Source organism: Lacerta agilis, chromosome 2 (genome assembly GCF_009819535.1).
Source record: "Lacerta agilis isolate rLacAgi1 chromosome 2, rLacAgi1.pri, whole genome shotgun sequence".
NCBI classification, from domain to species: Eukaryota; Metazoa; Chordata; class Lepidosauria; order Squamata; family Lacertidae; genus Lacerta; species Lacerta agilis.
The window spans coordinates 74,553,600-74,579,310 of NC_046313.1; the positions used below are offsets into that span (position 1 = coordinate 74,553,600).

Here is a 25,711-nt window from a genome sequence, read left to right on the forward strand (position 1 = left end):
CAAGGCAGACCTTTTAACATCACAGTAATCCAAGTTTATGCACCAACTACCAGTGCTGAAGAAACTGAAATTGACCAATTCTATGAAGACACAACACCTTATAGAAATGACACCAAAGAAGGATGTTCTTCTCATTATAGGGGATTGGAATGCTAAAGTAGGGAGTCAAGAGATAAAAGGAACAACTGGCAAGTTTGGCCTTGGAGATCAAAATGAAGCAGGGCAAAGGCTAATAGAGTTCTGTCAAGAGAACAAGCTGGTCATCACAAACACTCTTTTCCAACAACACAAGAGACGACTCTACACATGGACATCACCAGATGGGCAACATCGAAATCAGCTTGATTATATTCTCTGCAGCCAAAGATGGAGAAGCTCTATACACTCAGCAAAAACAAGACCTGGAGCTGACTGTGGCTCAGATCATCAGCTTCTTATAGCAAAATTCCAGCTTAAACTGAAGAAAGTAGGAAAAACCACTGGGCCAGAAAGATTCAATCTAAATCAAATTCCTTATGACTACACAGTTGAAGTGAAGAACAGGTTCAAGGATTTAGATTTGGTGGATAGAGTACCTGAAGAACTGTGGATGGAGGCTCGTAACATTATACAGGAGACAGCAACGAAAACCATCCCAATGAAAAAGAAATGCAAGAAAGCAAAGTGGCTGTCCAATGAGGCCTTACAAATAGCGGGGGAGAGAAGACAAACAAAATGCGAGGGAGATCGTGAAAGATGCAGGAAATTGAATGCAGATTTCCAAAGAATAGCAAGGAGAGACAAGAGGGCCTTTCTAAACGAGTGATGCAAAGAAATAGAGGAAAATAACAGAATGGGAAAAACCAGAGATTTGTTCAAGAAACTTGGAGATATGAAAGGAACATTTCGTACAAAGATTACCACAATTAAGGACAAAAGTGGAAAGGACCTAACAGAAGCAGAAGACATCAAGAAGAGGTGGCAAGAATACACAGAGGAATTATACCAGAAAGATATGGAGGTCTCATACACCCCAGGTAATGTGGTTGCTGACCTTGAGCCAGACATCCTGGAGAGTGAAGTCAAATGGGCCTTAGAAAGCCTTGCTAACAACAAGGCCAGTGGAAGTGATGATATTCCAGCTGAACTATTTAAAATTTTAAAAGAGGATGCTGTTAAGGTGTTACACTCAATATGCCAGCAAGTTTGGAAAACTCAGCAGTGGCCAGAGGATTGGAGAAGATCAGTCTACATCCCAATCCCAAAGAAGGGCAGTGCCAAAGAATGCTCCAACTACCGCACAATTGCACTCATTTCACACGCTAGCAAGGTTATGGTTAAAATTCTACAAGGCAGGCTTAAGCAGTATGTGGACCGAGAACTCCCAGAAGTGCAAGCTGGATTTCGAAGGGGCAGAGGAACCAGAGACCAAATTGCAAACATGCGCTGGATTATGGAGAAAGCTAGAGAGTTTCAGAAAAACATCTACTTCTGCTTCATTGACTATGCAAAAGCATTTGACTGTGTTGACCACAGCAAACTATGGCAAGTTCTTAAAGAAATGGGAGTGCCGGATCACCTCATTTGTCTCCTGAGAAATCTCTATGTGGGACAAGAAGCTACAGTTAGAACTGGATATGGAACAACTGATTGGTTCAAAATTGGGAAAGGAGTACGACAAGGCTGTATATTGTCTCCCTGCTTATTTAACTTATATGCAGAGTACATCATGCGAAAGGCTGGACTGGATGAATCCCCAACCGGAATTAAGATTGCCGGAAAAAATATCAACAACCTCAGATATGCTGATGATACTACCTTGATGGCAGAAAGTGAGGAAGAATTAAAAAACCTTTTAATGAGGGTGAAAGAAGAGAGCGCAAAATATGGTCTGAAGCTCAACATCAAAAAAACTAAGATCATGGCCACTGGTCCCATCACCTCCTGGCAAATAGAAGGGGAAGAAATGGAGGCAGTGAGAGATTTCACTTTCTTGGGTTCCATGATCACTGCAGATGGTGACAGCAGTCACGAAATTAGAAGACGCCTGCTTCTTGGGAGAAAAGCAATGACAAACCTAGACAGCATCTTAAAAAGCAAAGACATCACCTTGCCGACAAAGGTCCGTATAGTTAAAGCTATGGTTTTCCTAGTAGTAATGTACGGAAGTGAGAGCTGGACCATAAAGAAGGCTGATCGCCGTAGAATTGATGCTTTTGAATTATGGTGCTGGAGGAGACTCTTGAGAGTCCCATGGACTGCAAGAAGATCAAACCTATCCATTCTCAAAGAAATCAGCCCTGAGTTCTCACTAGAAGGACAGATCCAGAAGTTGAAGCTCCAGTACTTTGGCCACCTCATGAGAAGAGAAGACTCCCTAGAAAAGACCCTGATGTTGGGAAAGATGGAGGGCACAAGGAGAAGGGGACGACAGAGGATGAGATGGTTGGACAGTGTTCTCGAAGCTACTAACATGAGTTTGGCCAAACTGCGAGAGGTAGTGAAGGATAGGCGTGCCTGGCGTGCTCTGGTCCATGGAGTCACGAAGTGTCGGACACGACTGAACAACAACATAAAATCTGTGCCAAGTGTGTTAGATGAGCAGTGTTAACTGCCGTTAATTTAATGTGGGATAATCTATGCTGGAGAAATTTAAAAGGGCTTCCTAGATTGGAGGTATCCCTCACAGAAACCTCAAAGAAAATGATGCAGGCTCCAAGTAAAAAGAATAGGCCTTTATTGAATGCAAATATACTTGCGGTCAGGCTCCTTAAAAACCATAGAGAGGCCGCGAAGTGCTGTATCCAAAGCAATAATTCTTATACACTCTCAGGTTACACATGTGATTTATTTACATTCACCATTCAAATAATCACAGCAGTCTTCCCATAGCGGTTGCAACCCAGTGTCATCATCCTGAACCAATCAAAATCATTTAGTTTCTCATTGTAATATCATTCAATTACATATAATCATTTTTCTGTGTCTTTCTTTATTAAGACTTTGACTAATTTTCCTGTTCATTAAATGCCTCCCAATATCCTTTTTTATCTATCAACAAAACAATTCAAGATTAAGCATAACTGCCATGCCTAGCTGATTCTCTTTTCATGCATATGGCGGTCACCATGGATTCTATCAGTTTATTCTTTTCAGTGTTCCAAAACAAACATTCGCTAAATACAATGCTTAAAAGCAGCTTGTTCTATACTGTAAAAAGTAGGCACAGGCCTTTTTAGTTTAGCTAGGCCATAGGCTCAAAAGAAAATGGAATTGCCAAAACAATACAGGTTTATGAAATTAATATTTTCTTCATCATTTGCACTTGCACATTTTACTTTTTATGCATTCTTTTTCTGTAGGTGGGTAATAAGAATATGGTAAACTAGAAGGGATCTTTTAACAGGCTCTTGAATTTTTGATGGATAGTAATTATGGTGCTGAATAACAGTGCTGAAGTAATTTTGGTATAGCCTGCACTTTGAGCTTAGAATTCTGTTTATTTTCTTTTGCAGTTTGCTCAGCTGGTGTCCATCTACAGAACCTTGGGACCAGAGAAGTTCCCTTTAATTGAGCAAACCTTTTATCCCAATCACAAGGAAATGGTAGGTGTGAATAACAAACATAAATACCAGTTGATTCTATGTATTAGGGAAAGGAGCTATAATAATGCATGATTCACATTATAGCTCTGCCCACCAGCTAATACTTGATATCAAATGCTACTTAAAAGTTGGTTTCATCCAACAGACCTTAACTTGGTTAACTACCCAGCTGAAATATCAAAAGTTCTGAAAATGGGGAAAACATTATTTAACAGACTTTAAAAATAAACCATTACAAACATTGAAATGGAAGGTGTACTTTCTGGAGAAGAATTCAGCATAGCTGTCACTGACTCATCCTCAAATGCTGTTGTGGTTTTTGAGTGCATTTGATTCATGGATTGCTGTTAACAGTTGGTTTCTGTGATTATACACATGTTCAGCTTTATACTAACAAGCATTTCTCCTCTCACTTTCAAATATGCCATCTAGTATGTGATAAAATAATGGACTACCGGAAAGGAAGCCTGGAGTGGCTTCCCACATCCTCTTATTTCTCCAGACCCATGTATGTAGTGGTTCGAATGTGAGTAGGAAGGATATTTTAGGATGAGAGTGTCATTCTGAGATAAATCTTTCCCCATCCCATCTTAGTTAAGATAACAAAAGAAAACCACTGCTGGGCAGGAAACAAACAAGCAAACAAAAAATTGGGTGGACCTAAGCAACCAAAAATTAGTAGCCACCATGAGAGTGTTCAGACTTGCATCTGAAACTCAGCGCAACACCAGGAAAATCACCCACTCTCTTCCATAACCTCCAAGTTTGGACCTGGGAAGAGGAAATTTGTTCCTGATTGTGCTGCAGAGGAAGCCCAAGCCCCGTTCCCCAGTTTGAAGAGGGGTGGGATGATCCTGCACAGCTAGGAAGCCTTGGGAACCTTTTGCAATTGCAGGGACAATTGCTGCCACCGCCACCCCAGCTCTGAACTTGTTTTGTTTGAGCTGTGAGTGTCTCAGAAGTGCACCAGCAAAAACAACAAACACCCACTGTCCTTTTTCAATTCTGGAATAGAAAGCTGGGGCTTGTTTGGCACTGTATTTCTGTAAGCAAGTCCCAACTTTCCGCGCAACCTAGAAGCTGGAGAAAAGCATAGGGATCATCCTAAGAAGTCCATGGACATCTGCATCGTAACACAACTGTAAGGATGATCCTTGCCCAGTTCCATTGATGGAGGGAAATCTGTGGTTCGTCATGCTTGCCAGAGAGCTGTAGTACACTAATCACAGTAGGACTACTGAGCTGAATTGTAGTTTGAGGAAGTCATTGTTGACTTTAGACAGATAGAGAACAGTCTGTGTTGGCATCAGGTGGTACTATTCTGAAAACCCTGCTATAGAATAGTTGCTATGCACTGGAAGAGTAGCATTGTTAAATGTTAAATTGTTAAATGTACAGTACAGGAATCACAAACTGGAAAATACAAAATTTGCTGTGTGGGTGGTTGAAACACCATTTCATACTGCAAGTGCTTGTTTTTTTCCCTCCTCCAGCTCTGGCAGATTCAGTGATGGTGTTTGTTTTTTTCCAAAGAATACAAGAGAAGCAGAATGAGGAGCACTTTACAGATATACTCTGTTTTACTGTGGTGTTTGTTCTGAAATATAAATGACAAATACATAATCCTGAGTGTTTAGGAACACATGTCTTGCCCTTTATAAGCCATATATTTAATCGGAATCTCCTCGGAATTTGGGCTGTGTTGGAAAGATTGCTAGCTTCTCTAATTTGTATTCTTAGCATGTCTCTCACTTGCCTTACGAGCAAATGAGGTAGGCTTTGGAAAATCCTCTGCTATAGCCAGAAATTTCTAGTTAACAATAGGTAATACAAGTACTGTATTCATGAAGCTCCTAAGGCTGCAAGCCTAATCTCACTTACCTGGGAGTAAGGCCCATTGAATTTAATAGGACTTACTTCTGGATAGTATTACACTGTAGATTACATACCTGGGTGTTTCCCAACAGCATATTGGCTAGAAACTTGCATTTGAATGAATGAATTTCTAAATTAGAGTCTCTGCTTAAAAAGTACATGACAGAATATCCCTAGCCTTTTTTATTGATTCAAAATATTTTATTACTAAACAACAAGGGCCTTAAAAAAATTCTACACCATAAAAAGTGATTTGTAGCACAGTCCTAGATATGTTTACTTAAATTACCTGTATGGCTCCTTAAATTCAGTGCAACTTCCCAGTAAAAATGATTCTAATACATATTTACCTATGAGTAAGTCCCTCTGTGCATAATGTGGCTTACTTCTTCATAAACATACATAGGATTGCACTATGTGTTCAGGATTGCAAAGCTAGTTGAATTTGATTTTCTGATGTTTACCTGACATTCCTGAGTTTGAAATTTTCACCTACAACATAGTAAAAGAATGTGTGTCCTCTTTTCTATACCAGCACCACAAAGTCATGATATCTCAATAAAATTATTTTGCTGGCTGATAAAATGTCTGATTAATATTCTGTATGAATATAAACATGACCATGGTTCTTCATCTGCATGTGTATTCTTTTATTATGGATATTTCACATAAGCAGTGATGACTGTAAATTTGAAGATTCTTCCTGTTGTGATTCTTTTTCTCTGAGGGAGACTTTGTACAGGCAGTGACTTGGAAAACAGTTGATGCAGAATGACAGATAGATTTTGCAGTTTCTGTGAAAAGCTTAGCTGCTGTTGTGGGATGATCCAGAGGGGGTGGGGGGAGAGGGGATTGTCACTAGTAATGTTAGAGGCAAACCACAGTACTTAAAGGCGTTGTCTAGGGAATTTTTTTAGATGTTTCAAGAGTTTCTCACAGTTCCCTTCCCCTCAACAACTTGCTGTTCAGAATTTTATACCAGAGTATTCTGAGGCTCTAAATTTGAAGCTGGTCGATCGGATATAATTGTATTCCTTTAGAAAAGTCTTGTGTTCTGTTTTCCCGCTAAAAAGCAGTAAACTGCAACTGCACAAAGATAGCACTCTTCTTAACTGCTTCAGTAGATGGCTTTTAAAAATTAGCATGTTTTAGTTTTAAATGCTTAGTTAAAAGCTTAGCAATTTCCTTGATGTATTTTCACATTTACCTAAGAAAATCAGCAGTTACAAATTGAGCCATGCTGCAGATTGAAATAATGAATGAGGGAATGTTGGGGTTTATTTTTCAAGGAAATTACATTAGGTAGGCACTTGCTTTGTAGGTACTTGATTTGAAGTACCTGCTATCTACTATCTAATTTATGGAATTAAAAAGTCACATGCATGATACAGTAGAATATGCTTGCTATATTTAGTCTTACACTGAATAACTTGTTTCACACAAAAAACCATATATAAATGTTGATCAAAAATCCATTTTGGAAAATGAAAGATATTTTTTCAGAAAAAATAATGTGAGTTATATGCTTATTGATGCCAATGTTTCAGTGTCAAAGGGCTTAGAATAAAAACTTGTGCTACAATGGGTGGGTGGGTGGGTGTGGGTGGGTGTATATATATATATACATATATATACATACATATATATACACATAATTTTCTTTGGAGTCACATTTTTGGGAATTATGGTACAACAACAAAAAAGTTGACTTCTACATTCTGCAAAAACTATAGCATATTCAGCTGTTTAAACATTGTTTTGGGAAGTAGATATCCTTCATAGCATGTTTCTATATAACAGTATGATCCTAAGCATGTTTACTGAGTAGTAAGTCCCATTGTATCCTAAAAGGTGCCTGGGGCTGCAACATATGGATCTGTCCCACTGCCTCATAATGCAGTTTGCAAAACAGGTGGAGAATAGTGGCATCTCCACTGGATTATGAAATAGTCAGAGATGCTCATGGTCAAGGGAGAATACTGTTCCTGCTTCCTCTTTTATGGTGTATCGATATAAGCAAATTTATGAGCTGGGGTGAATGCATAGGTCATAGGAAGTTTTATTTATTTTTTATTGAATCAGGCCATTGGTCCATCTAACTCAGCTTTGTGTACTCTGGCTGGTAACATCTCTGCACCGTATCATGCAGGAGCCTTTGCTTGGCTGCCTCTGGATGCTGGGGATTGAACCCGGGGCCTTTTGCATGCAAGGCAGATGTTGTATTACTGAGCTGCAGTCTGTGCAAATTCTGCTGTAATACGGTGGCGGACAGAAAATAGATACCAGTAATTAGGAACTACAAGCAGGTCAGTGGCCAGATCAGGTTAGCAACTCTTTAATCTCTTGCTCCAGAAGTTAGGACCTGAACCAGTCGCTTCAAGTTACAAGAAAAGAGATTCTGGCTAAACACCAGGAAGAACTTTCTGATGGTAATAGCTGTTCTACAGTGAAACAGACTCCCGCAGGGGGCTGTGGATACTCTTTCATTGGAGGTTTTTAGCAGAGGTTGTATGGCCACCTGTCATGGATGCTTTAGTTGAGATTACTGCATTGGAAGGGGCCGGACTAGATGACTCTCGGGATTCCTTACAGTTCTAAGATTCTATGAATGTAGAACTATTTTGCATGAAGAAACCAGAAAATTGCATACTCAGTAGAGGCCGTTATACCTGAGCTATGCTTGATTTGTCCCACCATATTTCAAAATACGTAAGTTCCAGGTACTGCATCTGGACATCTATATAATTATAGAAGTAGTGATGATTGTGATACTTTCACCCCATGTGTGAGGCCACAGCATACTGTATCATCCTAGCTTTGTGTTTCAGTCTAAGCTAAAGGTTCTCCATCTCTATTGAGCCTCCTCTGGAAATGCCTTACAATACTTCATGCCCTTAGGATCAATTCATCCATCTTTCTCTTTTGTCCATGTTTTGCTCCCTTCATTTTGCTTGTTTGTGCATAAGCTAGCAAGACTTGAGAACCACATACATCTCAAACCACTAGAAGGGAAAAAATGTATTTTTCTAAGATGTATGAAGTTGGGTTTACTTGGCCTGATCATGTCATGGTGTTCATTCAGGGGATGCGAATGTCATAATTCTTGTGTAATACAATAATCAGCCTTAGTTTCTGTTTTAGAGTATATTCCAGTTGATTGGACTGCTACACTGGATCTGTTTTGATTATCAAATATGTGTTATAGTTATGAACAAATTCTTCAAGACAAAGATAAGGCTAGATGAGACATAGTAAGTAGCATGCAGAAGAGTGAAGTAGAACATTTTAAATGGCACTCACAAAACATTTAACTTGAATAATCTGAAATGGGAAAAATAATCTTTCATCAGACTTTTTACAGCAAACTGTAATAATATACATACTGTCTTATGTCTCATCATGCTACTCCATTTTTTTCAGAAGAACTATTTTGGAATAAAACAGGATAAACTCATCCTATTAACAGGAGTCCAAATTTTGATGAATCTTGTTTTATATGGTTACATTCATTTTGATTTCAAAAACAGAATTATTGTTATTATTATTACTATTATTAAAGAACAAAGAAGTGCTTCCACATAGTTGCTCTCTAAAGTTTTATCGAAGAGTGCTACCTCCAGGAGATTCATTTCTCTTCTTGACTGGATGCCAATTCTATAATCTCTGTACTTTATTTGCACAGCACAATTTGCTTTTGTTTCTAAGCAAGAGACATTTGTTGGAAGTTCAAAGCAGCAGTGAGCGCACAGCGTCGGATGGACTTAACCCCCTGGGGCTTTGAAAGAAATTACATGATTCATGGTTCACTGATGTCAACAAAGTCTTTTTCTGGAGGAGGGCCACCACGATACCAACTGCATGTTCCATCACTGCGTTTGATGCAGGCGTAATGCTTTGCTTGATGACCATACAGCTTCCTCTCTATCAGCCAATCTGTCCACAGGCATTCATTTGGTGTAGAGATGGAGCAGGGTACCATGTAGCAAGTAGAAATCTAAACATGGAAAAGTACATTAATATCCCATTTTTTTAAAATGCTTTGCCAGTGCGTACAATTCCATCTACCCATATCTGCAAAGGAACAAGTACCCAAATTATTATACTGAAGTGAAGTACTGTAAACCTTATGGAAAGTTCAGGGATGAGGAATCCATGGCCCTGGACTCTGTCAGTCTCAGCCAACATGGCCAATAGCCGGGGATGGTGGAAGTTGTAGTATGGAGGGCCACAGGTTCCTCAACCCTCTTCTAGTTACTTTGGGACAAGGGAAGGGTTTCAATATAGAACAGTTTAGATCCCTTGGCCAACCATATATATTATATATGTATAAAATGAATGCATTCCTTCAACATAGATTATAAGAGAATATTGACCAACCAAATATATATTTGACTGCACATTTTGTTTCCTGTGAGATGTTACCTTCTTTTAAATATTGTTATTGTTATTATTATTATTGATACTAATAATAAGAATTAATGGGAATTGGTTAAACACAGTGAAAAGTAAAATAAAAACTTTTCAAAACATCATAAAAACATTATTTCCGCAAGTTGTTCTTATGGTCAAACTACAGATTATGCTGCTATGATCCTATCCACACTTACCTATTGCTCAGCTTTTTCCAGGCATAGGCTGCACTTAAAAGCTCTGTGTCCGAGTGTGTGTGTGTGGGGGGGTGTTGTTTGTTACTTGGAGCTTTCCCTGTGAAAACCCACTCTTTAGCACTCAATTGGAGCAAACATCAATTCAGATGTTCTGCAAATTGTTATTTGCTCCAGTTGAGCTTTAAAGAGTGGATTTTTTTCAGGGAAAGCTCCAAAGGGGGAACAAAAGGGTGCTCAGACATAGAACTTTAAAGTGTGGACAGTGCCTGGAAAGAGTGATGGAAAAGTAAATGTGAATAAGCCCTATGTCTCTTGCTTTCCCTTCTTTCCTAGCCACAGACACCCTCCCAAAATTGATGTGTGGCTACACAAAAGGTCCCATTAGTGACAACAGGTACTTAAAAACAATAACAGCAACTAACCCTTTACTAGTCACACAGGAGGTGGGGTGGGATGAGTTGTAACTGGGGAGGGAAGGGATAAACCTCCCAGTGTGTTGCAGTGAGGCCCCCTAAGATTGTAAAAAACTAGAATTTTAGCTGCACATTTCACCTTAAGCTTAACATGTAGCCTGACCCTTAGAGTCATGAAGTTTGTATTGATGTTGCACATGTATCTTAAGGACAAATTTCTACATTATGCACATGAAATACAGGAAGCAGCCTTGAGTGCATGCACGTTTTATGATAAACATATATTTTCATGTGAAACATGGCCTATTAATCCAATTCTCTCCAGCAGTATCTAGCACTGGTGAGAAAATAGTTCAGGAGATCAGATGGAAATACAAAGAAAAGTTGTGCTGGATATGGTAGGTTAACGAGAATCACCTAAGCCAAGGCAGCTTGATGTGGGAAAGTGTAACACACAAGTGTGTATACTTTCCTTCAAATTAGAATGAATCCCATATTAGTTTTAATGAGAAAAGGCAGGCCAAAGAATGGCTAATGCCAGGGTAGCCAACATAGGTTTTTCACATGTTGTTTGATGACAACCTCCATCCCTCCTGATCACTAGCCAAGCTGGTTGGGGCTGATGGGAATTGTAGTCCCAACAACTGCTGGTGGGCACCTTGTTGGCTGCCTGGGCTTATGAGAGTTCAAACAAATACTCAAATGAAAGAGATTGCCTTGCTCAACCTTTCTTGTGCTATAAGTCTGAAAGAGCAATGATACTCCAATGGCTAAGGTATACTTACTTTACAACCACAGCCCATTTGATATCTCTGATTTAGACTTTTCTTTTGAGAGAAGGTAAGGTCATCCCATGGTTCAATGTAATTGCACAAATGGATAAGAACTTTACCATCATCTAAAATCTGTCCTGCATTGGGGTAAACATCAAAACACAGGATTCAGAATTGCATTCCCAACACTAAAGATACAATCCACATCAATGAAAGGTTTACTTTTTAACTTCATTTACTTGTGAATGTCACCCTGAGATATGCTGAAGCAAAATAAATAAATAAATATATTTCTTACATAATGAATAAATACATGGAGCCTGCAATGAAATATTGCTGTGTAACCCCACCATTAAATGGAATAACACTGACCCATCCTGAGTCTCCTCTGGGATATTGTTTTTATTGTTGTTATTTATTTAAATTTCTATCCTTTCTTAGATGCCCAGGGCAGCAAACAACTAAGTACTAAATACATTACAATAAAAGCAAAACAGCACAATTTGTTTGGGGCTGAGTCAAGCCAATTCTGCCCCCTGCCCCATTTGTTTCTCTTTTCCAACTGTGGTTTTTGGAGGCCACTGTGCATACTCGGTCACAGGGAAGAGTTTCTTACATTTTATTTTAATTTACAAACTACTGTTCTTCTGTATACCTTGCCTACTAGAAACTAATATTTTTTTGGGGGGTGTCACATATCACAAACAGATAGACATAGTCAGGCCCATGCAGAGCTTGTCTGAAGCCCGGGGCAGGAGTCCTGTTAGAATAAAGTTATAAACTCAAACAAAAAAGCAGCTGGTCTGTTAGCTGGCTTAGTCCTCCAAGGCAGGGGGCAAGTGTACTAGGCTGCCTCCCTCTTGCACAGGCCTGGACACAGCGATAGCCAGTATTGGAGGTAATGGCACAGTTCAGACTTTTTTGAGTTTTTAAATTTTATTTAGTATTGTAGTTTACAAATTTGTCTCCATATCTGAAATGGCAAGAAGGACAACTTTTTGAATTAAAACGGGTACAATTGTAACAGAAATTTCTCTGGGTTGTATCACTGCATGTGCAGACAAGTGCAACAGAACTTCTCCTCCTAAGCCCACTGCTATCTACTCTGGGAAGTTGCCCCAATTAGCCCAATCTGCTGGTTGGGTGGTGGTGCAGGGACCTATTGGCCCAGATTCAACTAATTCTGCATGCTATTGGAAGCCAGCACAAGGGGGCCTTTCCTACCCTCTCATCCCGCTATGGCTTCCCCAGATCCACTCTGGAGAGTCAGGAGAATTCCCATAAAAGCAGGTAGAGGGGACGAGGGGGGTTCATGCTGTCTGCCAAGCAGAAATGCTTGCGCTGATGGAACAACCACAAGAGCGCAATGTTTTAATTCCTCCCTTTGGTATCATGTTACTTACGCGAGCACAGTTATCCACAGCAGCACAGCCCGAACTTTGGCTTTATATGGGCTCCAGTATTTACATTGTTAAATAGCATAATAAGCTCTTGATTCCCACTGACCATGGTACTGTAATATATATTTTGTGTACTGCCTTGGCTTCTATGTACTGTACCTGTAAGGAGATATTGCTTCTTGTTGTTAGCTTCTAATTTCACTCCACAGAGAGAGGAATCGAAAGGTGTGAAGACATATTGAACATCTTTCAACTTTTCAAATCCTTTGAACATCTGTATTAGAAAAAAGGAAGGAAAAAGTATTGTGCCTAAGATTTTTTTGTGAGGTTACAATTGATACCTTGCTGGTATGGTGGGTGGCAATGATGTGTATGGAGTGGGTGGGTGGCACTACAGCTAGGTAAGATTGTCCAGCTTTGTGGCTTGACTAGCCAGTATGTGCAAGCTCCTGTCCATAGGGTAGTCCTCTGGGACATAGGAGCCAACTCCTAGGGGCTGTGGGGGCTTCAGCCCCCACAATAAAATATTTGAGGGGACTGTGCCTCCCCAAAGTTGATGGACATTCCCATTCAAATTGTGTGTGTCCGCGACATCATGTGATTGATTATCCAGAGAAGAGCTTACCTGGGCCCCACAATATTTTATTCACGTTGGCACTCCTGCTCTGGGAGGGCCAGGGGAGGGCTTACAGAATAGAGCAAAGTATGAACTTCTCCCCTCTAGCTTGCTCCTCAGTTATAAATTGGAGGCTAATCAAGCCATTAGCCAAGGCTGCAGTTAAATGTTTAGTCATACAGTTTAGAGATTCTACTTTGCATAGCAACAGAACCATGAATAAACCACAACAATGTCTAACATAAATTATTTTCACACAAATATTTGGTTGATTAGCCTGACAGTTTTGTAAGGCTGAGTTCTAGTGTTGTATTAAATCCTGTTTTTAGTATGAATTTCAGAAAGGTGACATATTCAGTTTTGACCTTCCTATATGCTGAACCTCTGTTCTTGATAGTATTGTTTTAGTTTCCTATTGTCAAATGGTCACATGAAAAGTATTCAGGCAAGTTACTAGAACTACAAATTCCATATTTTCCAACAATTGAGCCTACTGGCTGGGGATAATCAAATTATAGTCCAAAGACATGTGGAAGGCACCATGTTGCCTAACCCTGAATGACATAATTCTTTCTTAAACAATGCACACAAAAAGCCCATGTATATTATTTTTGAAAGGAAATCATGAAATGCACTTTCTAAATGACTTCTATCAGTTACTGTTAATGAAATGCAACTGTAAATGAGTTCCCATTGTTACATTGTGTTAAGTGTTGACAACTGTAAACAGCTATAAATTCAAAATATTGCTGAAAACGATGTGTCTAAAGTTTAACATGCTGAACAGAAAGGTTTCTTTAAAAACATAGCAACAGATCTAAATTTAGGCCAACCATCGCAAAATAGCACAAGTGAATTTTATCTACCCAAATGAAGTTTACTTTTTTAAAATTATCTAGTCTTATCTTCACACATTTATATTTTATTACCACTTACAAGGGATGGAAACTATTAAGGAATGTCTCAGGTCTATAAATATTCTAACATGTAAGACAGCTATGTCTTTACAGTACCATTTAAGTCAATGCACAAATTCTGATCTTCCACTCAAAATTTTATGTATCTTGATTTTTTTCTAATAAAATGTGTTCATCAGTAGCAGTGCTCTCTGCTGAACTCATCCAAGCAAATGTGATAGGTGGGTGCTTAAGTGTTTGCATGGACAGGCGGAGTCCCCCAAACCCCAGGCGACCCATGAGCGGAATAATGACACAAGACAACGTCCTATGGGATTCAAATTGGCCACAACTTTATTAAGATTCAGATGTAGGGAGACCTTGGCTCAGGCATTGGGTTTATCCTTCCCAGTCCCCAGCCGGGGATCTGGGAAACTTAAGGGTTATCCAGAATGTGTGGGGATTGGGCTGGCTCTGGAGAACATATGTTCAAGCAGAGAGCCTGCCCCCTGTTTGCTGCCACTGGAGGGGGAGAGCAATGACAACCTCTCGGCGTATGGAAAATGCCTCCCCCCAAGACCCCTTTAATGGGGAACCCTGGTATCGCCGTCGCACTGGGGGCGTGGAGTCACTGCCCCACGCCCCTCCCCCCATTTAGGAAGATGACTAAAGGATTCCGCCCAAGGCCTGAAACCGCCAAAGTTGTGACGTTTTGCTATGGGAAAGGCAAAACCTGCCAATGCAGGGAAATTCCTTTCCAGCCCTTCAACAGTGACCTTGACATAGCAGCGCCTGTGTACCTGTGGAGAAGAGGTTAACCTGCAAAAATAAGCGTTAATTGAGGGAGTGGAGGGTGGGAGAAGCTCTGGAGCCTGACTGCCACTTCCCAGGTAGGCTACACCTTCTATTGTGTGGGCTGAGTGGTCCCTCCCCTTTACCTGGCCAGTCCCCTGGCAACGCCTCCCCAGGCAGGATTGGGCAGTTAACTGAGGTAGGCAGAGACCCCAGGTATCCCTGCCTGGGGGAAGGCGACGCCAGTTCGAACTACCAGGAGTAGCACTGGAATCCAGGGGGCTGAGCGCAACCATGCAAACGTCGCCCCCCCATTTGATGTGGGAAATGGTCATTTCCAGTACAAACTGTCATTAAGCATATGTTGAAGTCAGTGCAGATATGGGAGGCATTGGTCTTGCAAGTATCATAACCACAAGGCTCCTCCAGCCTCATAACTGCCCTAAATGGAATTCCCCAGATGCAATGCAGTGGAAAATACTTCTCTACTGCTGGCTACATCATGAAATATGTTCTATTCTGTGTTCAGTGGGATTTTTTCCCCAAGTTATCTTTCTGCCACTTGCAAAAGAGAAGGAAAGGATACAACTGGAGAACCTGCTAAAACTGATGAAAGGTTCCTCTGGATGTGGACCCAACCTGAGTACCAAGGAACAATGCTGGATCTAAGAGCATCCTCAGACTTGCAACCCTGACCTTTCAGGTGAACCAGAACATTGGCTATACAAACTACTCATTATCAAAATCAAATGACACCTTTACACTTATTGCTGACATTGAAATTAGAGACAAATGTAGATTAGACAGATTCTCTTTCCATCATACATATTTTCAGAATAATAATAATAATAATAATAATAATAATAATAATAATAATAATATATTATTTATACCCCGCCCATCTGGCTGAGTTTCCCCAATCGAGTGTTAAAAACAGTACAGCATTAAATATTAAAAACTTCCCTAAACAGGGTTGCCTTCAGATGTCTTTTAAAAATAGGATAGCTGCTTATTTCCTTGACATCTGATGGGAGGGTGTTCCACAGGGTGGGCGCCACTACCGAGAAGGCCCTCTGCCTGGTTCCCTGTAACCTCACTTGCAATGAGGGAACCGCCAGAAGGCCCTCAGCGCTGGATCTCAGTGTCCAGGATGAATGATGGGGGTGGAGATGCTCCTTCAGGTATACAGGACCAAGGCCATTTAGGCTTTGTCTGCCAAGAGTATGCATAAGAACCATCTAAACCCATGCAGTGTCCACTCTTAATGTATAATCCCATAAAGTCTGAATCAACCATTGTAACCCTCAGATTCCTAAACCAAATAACTGGGGAATATCTCATCCTAGGCCTTCTCAAGCACCTACCAATGGTGGTATAAAATGAATCTGATACCATAAATCTATATATATATATAACTACTGTTGTCGATGTTCTGGTAACATCTTGTAATGTGTTACATATTGGGCTGCCTTTGAAAACTGTTCAAAAAGCAGCTGGTGCAGAATTTGGCAGACAGCTTGTTGACTGGGGCAGGACGGGCTGAACATATAACCCCAATTCTGGCATAGCTGCACTGGCTACCAGTTTAGTTTCCAAGAATCTGCAAAGCAAAGTGTTTGAATCTGTCCTGAATCTTGTTTCTAACACAAGTACTTATGATTTTGTACTAGTTGTTTTCTAATACAACTTCCAACACAAAAAATATTTCTCCTAAACATGGATCAGACATGTTTACTTCAGAAGCTATAAAATTATGTTACAGCACAATCTTATATACGTCTGATCAGAAGTTCAACAGAATTTATGCCCAGATAAGTAGTATGTGCACATTGGAAACTGAGTATAAAACTGACTAGGAGTAGTAGTAGTATTCAATGGCATTTAAGCATCATAATAAACAAGTTTTTTCATGTACCTTTATTTGTTTGATTTCATATCGAATCATTTTGTGAGTATGAAGAGGGTCTTCACTTGATGCAATCACTTTTTCACTGGAAATTTTTGCTCGAATCACTGCAAGTAAATTAAAGCAAAACAGACATTTTAGAATTTATTCACCTGCTCTTTCTGTAGTGTGACATATTATTTGTACTATAAAGCACAGCTGCTGTTATATTTAGTACAGTCTATTTCTTCTCCTCCCCTCACAAGCTAATATGAAGATGAACATGATTAAGACTAGAGTTCTCCTATGGTAATAATTTCACATAGCAAGTGCTTACATCTAGATTTCAGCCAAATTCTGTTAATGCAGTACTGATGCTGTATCAGGCTGGTTCACATGACTTCACGATTGGAATATGTGGACTCCTAAGGGGAGCTCAAAGCTACATCGCTCCTTCTCAGTCCTTTGTACTGCTGTCCCAAGATGAGCCAAGGTTTGGTATAGCATGTAGTTCGAATTGGGAGTTCTCATGGTTAAGCTCTGTATTCATTAACCACAATCTGTAATCCAGGTTTGATCTTGCATTAGTTCAATATGAGTGGGTAGCAATAAGCAAACTTCTCTCCAAGTACCAACATATTTGCACACTCTCAGTAAACTACATATATTTCAGCTTGCTATGCTGTGCGGTCCAAGCTTCTGTGTGCTGCCTTCCACCAGTGACCAAAGCAGATGAAAATGGATGTCCTTGCCCCACCCCACTACTATTAGGCAAATAAACTGTTGCCAAGGTAAACAATGTATAGCAGCCTTCAATAACATAGCAGTGCTGCTGCTCTGAAGGATGTTCGTATATGGTTGCTCTTCTTCCTAGACATGTTATCCTCTTTGCCCATACAAGTTGCTGGAGCAGAGATAATTCAATCTTTCCTTCCCATGCAAGGTCTTAACACCTTAATCCGAGAATCATAGAATCATAGAGTTGGAAGAGACCACAAGGGCCATCCAGTCCAACCCCCTGCCAAATCCTCCCTCGAACATCTCTTGCATACAGCAAACGAACAAAGGAAAACTGTAGTCATGTGATGTATTTAACATCAGTAGGAGTAACAGATAGAATATTAAGATCTCTTTCACTAATTTTTCTGCAGTTCCTCTTATTTTCCATCTACCTCTGACATGGTGATAGCATAGGTGCCATCATGTCCAACAACTTTTGTGTCCAATGAATTGGATACCAAGGCCTCTTGAAAGAAATTTTGGGCTACTGATAAGAAAATATTCACAGCCCATTCCTACCTAAGTCTCAAGCCTCAGATAGATGGTTGATCATCTACTGTTTGATGTGGACATCACCAAAAAGAGATAGATAAATGAGGAAATTCTGTAGCTATTCCTGCCTGCCAGACATCTGTTCCTCGGGCCCTGAGCCAACAGTCTGAAAACTATTTTGCACCTCCCTCTACTCTGCCAAACTCAACAAAGGAGAGGTGGACCATGTCAATTCTCCCTGGTCCGTCCGTCCCCCCCCCCTTTCTCTGAGGATAATTTTATATAACTGAAATATGTGCATAACTGCAGTTTTACTGATGGGTAATGCATTTTCAAAGAAACCATCCTGGATGAGAAAATCCCACCTATGGGCCACAGTATTTTAAATTTTATTTTGACGGCACTACAGTGGTTACGAACTTAATTCGTTCCGGAGGTCCATTCTTAACCTGAAACTGTTCTTAACTAGAGGCGTGCTTTCGCTAATGGGGCCTCCTGCTGCCGCTGCGCCGCCGGCACACAATTTCCATTCTCATCCTGAGCCGAAGTTCTCAACTCGACGTAACTCTTCCAGGTTAGCAGAGTTTGTGACCTGAAGCATTTGTAACCTGAGGCGTTTGTAACTCGAGGTACCACACTGTATAAGAAAAAAATGTTGTTTTGTGTCCTGTAGTATTACAAAAAGCCCGCTCCAGATATTTCTGTCTTGCAGTCATGAAGAAAATACAGACCCGTAAAGATTTGGTTAACCAAAATTGTAATGATGAAGTCGCTCTCATGTGTATCAGTATGGGTTGTCTCTTTCAATTTGTGTTCAGCTGTATGCTGTTCTCTTATTTCAGCTGGAGTCAGCCATCATTAGTGTGATGAATGGTAGCCAATTTGGAAATATCAACTGTGATAATTACACAAATTAGCTACTTCGTATTCTTTCAGTGGTAAAATACTGGATCACCCAAGTTTGCTGATTAATACATCAGTGGGGTGTTTTTTTTAATGAGTTCCAGAGCTTCAGAACTCATAACAAAATCTCTGGCAAGGACACTGGGATCTTATTTGTTGAGGTTCATGAGTTTGTCTATAAAAGAAATTTAAAAATGTTTCCAACATGCTTCCATAACCCCCAAACCACACTTCCTTTGAGCAAACAAAATACCATTTGCTGTGTGGCAAATGAGGACATTTGCAAAAGCCTGTTAGTTAGCATTATGCAGCAGAAAAGGTATGTGTTAGCTCCTTCTAGCTTTATAAATCACTGCACTTAACAATGATATAGATGTCCCGTAGGAAGGAGTCTCAAGGCTAGCCCTACCATAAGGGAGAGTGAGGTGACTACCTCAGGCAGGAGATTTTTGAAAGGGCAGCATATTGTTAAATGCATTATTGCTGTATTTATATTGCCAGAGTGTATGGTAGACTGTTGTGGGATATTCTGCTTCAGCTGCAAAAAAATAACTTTGCTGGCAGTATTGAGTATTATACAAATTGGCATGACCAGGCAAAGGAGCTCTGCCACTTGCTCTCTGTCCAGGCGGCAAAATGTCTTGGGCTAGCCCTGCATGACCTAAAGCAGGAATGGCCAGTTGTCTTAAGTCCAGGAGGCAGAATTTATATATTAATACATTTCTGTTAGTATATATCTTAAATGGCTGCTTTGTATATGTTTTTAAAAATTTTGTATATGGATGTTTTAAGATGGTCTATATCTGTAGCGCTTAATAAAGGTTTTTTGGGGGGGAGTATTAACTCCCAGCTTCTTGGTGGCCATGAATTATATAGAAGGGAGAACTATTCTGCCACTCATGCAAGCTGGATTATTATTCTTTAAGGGCTTTGAATTCAGTTGTGTGGCCAGCTATTCAAGCTTATGGCATAGGTTGTTGCTGCAAAGGAACTTGCTTCTCCAGTTTGGGGTCAATCTGCTCCTGTTCTAAACAACAGCTCGGAACTCCCAGTTCCTCACAGGCTGAGCAAAAATGTCTTGAAAATATTGATTATTCCACAGGTGTCAGCTGCAGCAGCTGCTTATTATCACCATCACTTATTATTATTAATAATAATAATATTATCATCAACATTACCTAATTTTTTAGTCTAGAAATCCTCTAGGACGTTTGCAAACCCCCCCCCCCCACAGAATTTCAGTACAAAACTATGGTTACCTAAGGGTGGAGTGGGGGGGGTATATTACTTCCATTTGCCCATTTACTTCAGGAGAATCAACATCATGTACACAAAGAGCATCAATGTTGCAATTCTATTCACACTTACATGTGAGTAAGCATTACTGAACAGTGAAGTAAGCATGCAAGGGACTGAACTTTTGAGAGACTTTATATTATTTTTATGCAAAATTTAATTCATCAGCATGGAAGAGGGCCAGATAAAACATGAAATTCTAAGAGAGCCTGCGAGGAATATCTCCAGCAGGTAGAAAGCATCCATCATCAGTAACATGCATTCTGTTTCCAGAAATGTTAAGTATTTTATATACTGTAAATGGATACTTGGAAGATGCATATAACTTTTCTCTCCTTACTGTCCATTAAAAAGAATCCAATTAGGCCTTGATAGTGTGATGGAGGAGGTAGGGCAGTTCCTATCTGTATGGCTGCTTCTCATGGTTGGGAAGAGTTTATATTATATGATTTGACTGGGGCTGCTACTGTTTTTTCTTATATTGCCAACTGAAGAAAGAGTTTCTCTTCCAAACTGGGGTCACCGGGCTCCAGTCCTGCCTGTTGCTACAGCTGCTCCGCCGCTTTCAAGAATTCCCTTGTGCCGGCGATATGAATATATATTACTAATTGTTATATCTTGAAGCTGAGGCGCCAGGATACTTTGGCCACCTCATGAGAAGAGAAGACTCCCTAGAAAAGACCCTGATGTTGGGAAAGATGGAGGGCACAAGGAGAAGGGGACGACAGAGGATGAGATGGTTGGACAGTGTTCTCGAAGCTACTAACATGAGTTTGGCCAAACTGCGAGAGGCAGTGAAGGATAGGCGTGCCTGGCGTGCTCTGGTCCATGGGGTCACGAAGAGTCGGACACTACTAAACGACTGAACAACAATTGTTATATTGTATTTGTTGTGATAAGTCTGAAGTACCGCTTGTATGCACTATGCCTTATAATAGCGGGTACACTGTGATGAACACATTTGTTGTACTTTGTTTGCTATATATTGTAGCTTCATATGTTGACCTGAACCCGTTTTTCCCCCATTTGTGTAGGTTCTCACACAGTGGGTTCCTTATTTTTTGTGCTTACTGATTTATTTGACGCATTTACCTGAATTCTGGAATCTCTCCTAAAATATACTTTGAGCAAAGATGGTTCTTGCCACAAATACAGTGCTCAATATTTGTAATTTTCAGTAGGTAGGCTACATTTCTTTCAATAACTCTTAAAAGTCTAATTTACTTCCTAGTAGAATCAAGTGTGAGGTAAGAAGTAGGAGGTAAAAAATATTGCTCATGTTCTGAAAAGTAATTATTACTTTGAAGCTAGTTTGTCAAGTTATTTTGTAAGGTCACATATAAAGGTATATAAACAGTGTGTAGTAGATAACATAATTGTCTACTGTGTGCCCAATATAGAATTTTTGCTGCCATATACTGATACAAACGTACGTTTAAGAATCATGCACTTGTTTTCTGCCACCATTCCACATGATATTTCTCAATCCCAGCATACCAATTTATTTCTTCCAAGTTACTTGGGCCTACTTAGTAGCTATGAATGTTTCGAAACTGGGCATAGCTTGAAGCAACAAAAGCAGCAAAACCACTTATCACACAGACAAATGCTACAGTGAAAGTGCTTCTTGTTTCATCTTGGGAATGGTAAGGGTTCTGAATTAGCCAAAGGTCACCCATGTACGGTCTGTTGATTTAACCGGTGTCTGGGACATTCTCCTTTATTCACATATATTTTTTAAAGGAGCAAAATTAATAAAAAGGAACAGAAATGTAGCGGCAAAAAAATAGGAACAGATGAAGCATTAACACAATTTTCATATACCTCCTTCAGTATAACAATTTTTTCTTTTCTTCTTTTTATATTAATTTACTATGTGCTGTGAGATTCCCTGAACATCCCAACTGATAAAGAAACTGCAAACTGAACATTAAAATACCACATAATAGAGTAGTATAAACTAGTATATAAAGCAGCTTTATATTATAAATGTAAACAAATTAAACTGACATAACCTATGAATACTCATTTGAAAAGATCAAATCAAACTGCATATACTGGTAACTAAGCCTAACACATTTTGTCTATTCTTCAGTAGTCTTTATATACAAAAGGTAATGCATACAAATACAGTATGTATATGTTTCTGACCTCTGAGGTGGCTGACGTGAGCAAAGCAAATGCATTGGAAGGGCAAGATAAAAGTTTTATAAAGCAGTCAATAAGGAAGTTAACAATTATTAATAACTTAACTAGAACTAAAAATAGTAAAGAACTTTCAAAGAAGTGAAAGTCTGGTGCTAAGGATTTATCATATTTAGATGCTATTCTGCATTCACAGACATGCTACCATTTTTCATGTTTTCGTAATCATTCTCTAATTTTTCATGCTCTGTATAAAGGATGTTCAGACTATGGAAGTGATATTTCTGAATTTTTACAACCCACAACTCTTGCAAAGTAGAGCTACACAAGAGCAGTCATACAATCACTTCCATCCCTCATAGTATATCAACCGGTGCTCCTTCAGTAGTTATAATGTCTTAAGAGAATTCTACAAATATCAACCTCTATCATGCTTCCTTCTCATGTCTGATTTGGAAAAGGGGGCAGCAGGTATAGGCAGTGGTAGAACTACATTTGGGGGCCCCTGAAGCTTGAGCTGTTATGGGGACCCCTTTGCAACCAGCAGCAAGGTCTGGGTAACCATTGTTATTTTCTCCAATGGGGTTGTTCCATGATAGAGCACCACATTTTTTAAATTTTTAAATATCTCAGATTTTGATTAAAATTGCTATACTGGATTATCCCACAAGTCACTGGTGTGAATAAATATTTCCTAAGCCTGATAGTTTTCAAGTTATTGGTGGGGGGGGGGGGGAGTAAAAATTAGGGAGATGTTATATACATGCATGAATAAAGTCGCTTGCTCCGGGATTAGGGGCCCTGAAGCTGAAGCTTCATTCGTTTCATAGTAGATTCGCCCCTGGGTATAGGCAACATTCAAAATTCTGTGACCATACTTCAAAAGCAAGCACCTAATTCATAGGTGGCATTCTTCCATATGCTTCCTGAGCATTGGCCTTAGGTAGAAATGACAATGGCTGCGAAGTGTATTTCAGAATACGGAAATATGGGTTTACAAGAAGACCTACAACAAAATGCGTCTGTTCAGCGTTCCATCCCCTCCTCTCCATTTTCCTACTACCACCTCAGTCAGCATTATGTGACTACTGAGCATGCTCAATTCTCACTGGTCTGTTTTGAGTGGGTGTGCTTTGGCCCCCTTCAATTCTTTTTGCTAAATATTTTTTGAGCTTGTGAGGTTTCAAGAATGTTGATACATCCCTCTTGTTTCTTAGTGGCCCCATTTTGGCTAGAATCCTGCCAGTAGTCACCAGCTGAGTTTATTATTAGTAGGTATAATAGCAAGCATAAGATCTTTCTCTATAGTCCACGTTAGCCAATAGTTATATATGCTGTATAGAAAAACTGGATGGTCTTTGCTTCCCCCAACCACCTGTCACATTAACACCCCAAAGACCTGAGTAAGTAAAGGTTCAGTAGTCCAGATTAAATATGCACCCAGTTATTTTTTTAGTTGCCCATATAAAGCACTACGAGAATTAAATCTGTTAAGAAACTAAACATTCCATTTTGCTCCATTGTAGCAACTGAGGTATTTGTTTACTTTTAAGTAACACATGCACTTGGATCAAGTTAGCATTTTTCATGCTTGGTTTTTGAACCCTAGAAAAAACTATTTGAATAATTGTGTAGAGGGATCCTCCCCCCCTCTCACTCTTTTTATAGACGCTTAATGTACTGCTAAACACTGTGTCGGGTGTCAGAGTCTTCTTTCCTAGTTTCAAACTGATCATCAGCACAGTATCTGTGTGAATATATTTCACATTTCAGAGAAGTGTCATGCACCAGAATTTTATCAGATGCATTTTGAGTACTGCTTTCTTTTACGCATTTAACAGCTGTTTAACTGAAGTAACACTAGCTGGTACTTTTTTCCTATACTTCACATTATTCTAGGTTGTCATGTCTGGTGTACGTAATTTAATTAAAACATTACTTAACACAGCCAGATTAAGAAACAATTTAATTGATGGTTTTAAACAGAGTTTGTCATGGCTACAAAGATTTTCTGTCAGCACATGAAAGCAATTAATCAGTATGCAGAAGGTATTGCCTGTCCCATAGAGATGCTAATTTTGTGACATTTTAGAAACTCATGTTCTACATTTACTGTTCACTCTGGATGGAAGCTAACTAGCCACAGCTTGAGTTGAAAATGAAAAGACTACAAAAGTCACATTTTCCTATCCCATTCTCTAATTGTAAAATTTTAGTTTTTTAAATATATAGATCAAATACTTAGTAATAAAATTAGGCATTTTATACTTAGACTCTATCGAGTATTTTGCAGAAATGTTCATCCATACACAATTTTAAATAGCCTGCTATGAGCATGATACATTCTCGATTTAAAATTATAAAAAGTAGATTATATTAAAAATAAGTGAATGTTAATATCTATTTAGAAAGCAGTGTAACAAACAGAATGCCTACAAGCTGTCCACAGAACACATATAATCCACATCCTTATTATTCTACATATTAAATGTCAGAATCTAATGCTCAGAAACTGTCGTCATGAAGAAAACCCATAAAGGATTTAAGCCACCAGTTACAACAAATCATTGCAGAGAAAACTGAAAAGCAAAAATAAATGGGAGCAACTGCTTCCAGATGCTTTTGTAATATTATTCTTGAAATAATTTGCTGTTTAACCACTTCTTAAGAGTCTCAAATAACCATTATTGGATATGAGCCCCTAAAGGGTTTGCAGAGAAGTATGCCCACAGTTAATCTAGCGTCTGTTGATTTCTTACAGACAGCATAAAAAGTGTATAGTGTTTATGACTCACCTAAAGCCGAATCGCAGATTTGCTGCTGTGGATGTGCAGGGGCACAGCTGCAAGCCTCTATAAGCTCTTGAATTCTGAGGGTTAGAAGAAGTAGCAGTGAAAATAACAAGGTACTGAGTAGAGGATTCATGCTGCTTGAAACACGGCTTGCTGGCCAGCTTGAAGAAAATGTTCTTTCGCTCTTGAGTTTATATCTAAACTTCCTAATGACTGTCTGCTTTCTTCTTTGTGCAACCAGCAGTTCAATTTCAGCAGACTTAAAATGCTTTGAGGGGGGGGGGGGAGAGCCCTCTCAGCTCAGCCTGAACATATACTTTTGTTAACTGACTTCTAATGTCCCTGACATAAGACCCCCTTTTTTTATTGCCCTGATACTTAGTTGTAACCCCGCCTTCCTTTAAGGAAAAAGCACATCATTGGTGAAAATATTGCATGACAGGTTTGTTGTACCAAAGGAAA

General features: G+C 39.5%; 2 protein-coding genes across 2 annotated transcripts in view; one reads left to right on the forward strand and one right to left on the reverse strand.

The window, feature by feature from the left end:
* SYN2 (synapsin II) overlaps nt 1–25,711 on the forward strand; it is a 149,619-nt gene that overhangs the window by 74,771 nt on the left and 49,137 nt on the right. The window contains exon 5 of the mRNA XM_033140785.1: nt 3,495–3,584. Coding sequence (XP_032996676.1) covers nt 3,495–3,584 — 90 coding nt within the window. The remainder of the gene's footprint in view (nt 1–3,494; nt 3,585–25,711) is intronic.
* Nucleotides 8,851–25,583, reverse strand: TIMP4 (TIMP metallopeptidase inhibitor 4). The gene is made up of 5 exons (XM_033140786.1): nt 25,253–25,583; nt 16,872–16,969; nt 12,812–12,926; nt 11,265–11,389; nt 8,851–9,453 (listed from the first exon to the last, which is right to left on the reverse strand). The coding sequence occupies exons 1-5, from the start codon at nt 25,380–25,382 to the stop codon at nt 9,256–9,258; spliced, it is 666 nt and encodes a 221-aa protein (XP_032996677.1). The 5' UTR covers nt 25,383–25,583; the 3' UTR covers nt 8,851–9,255.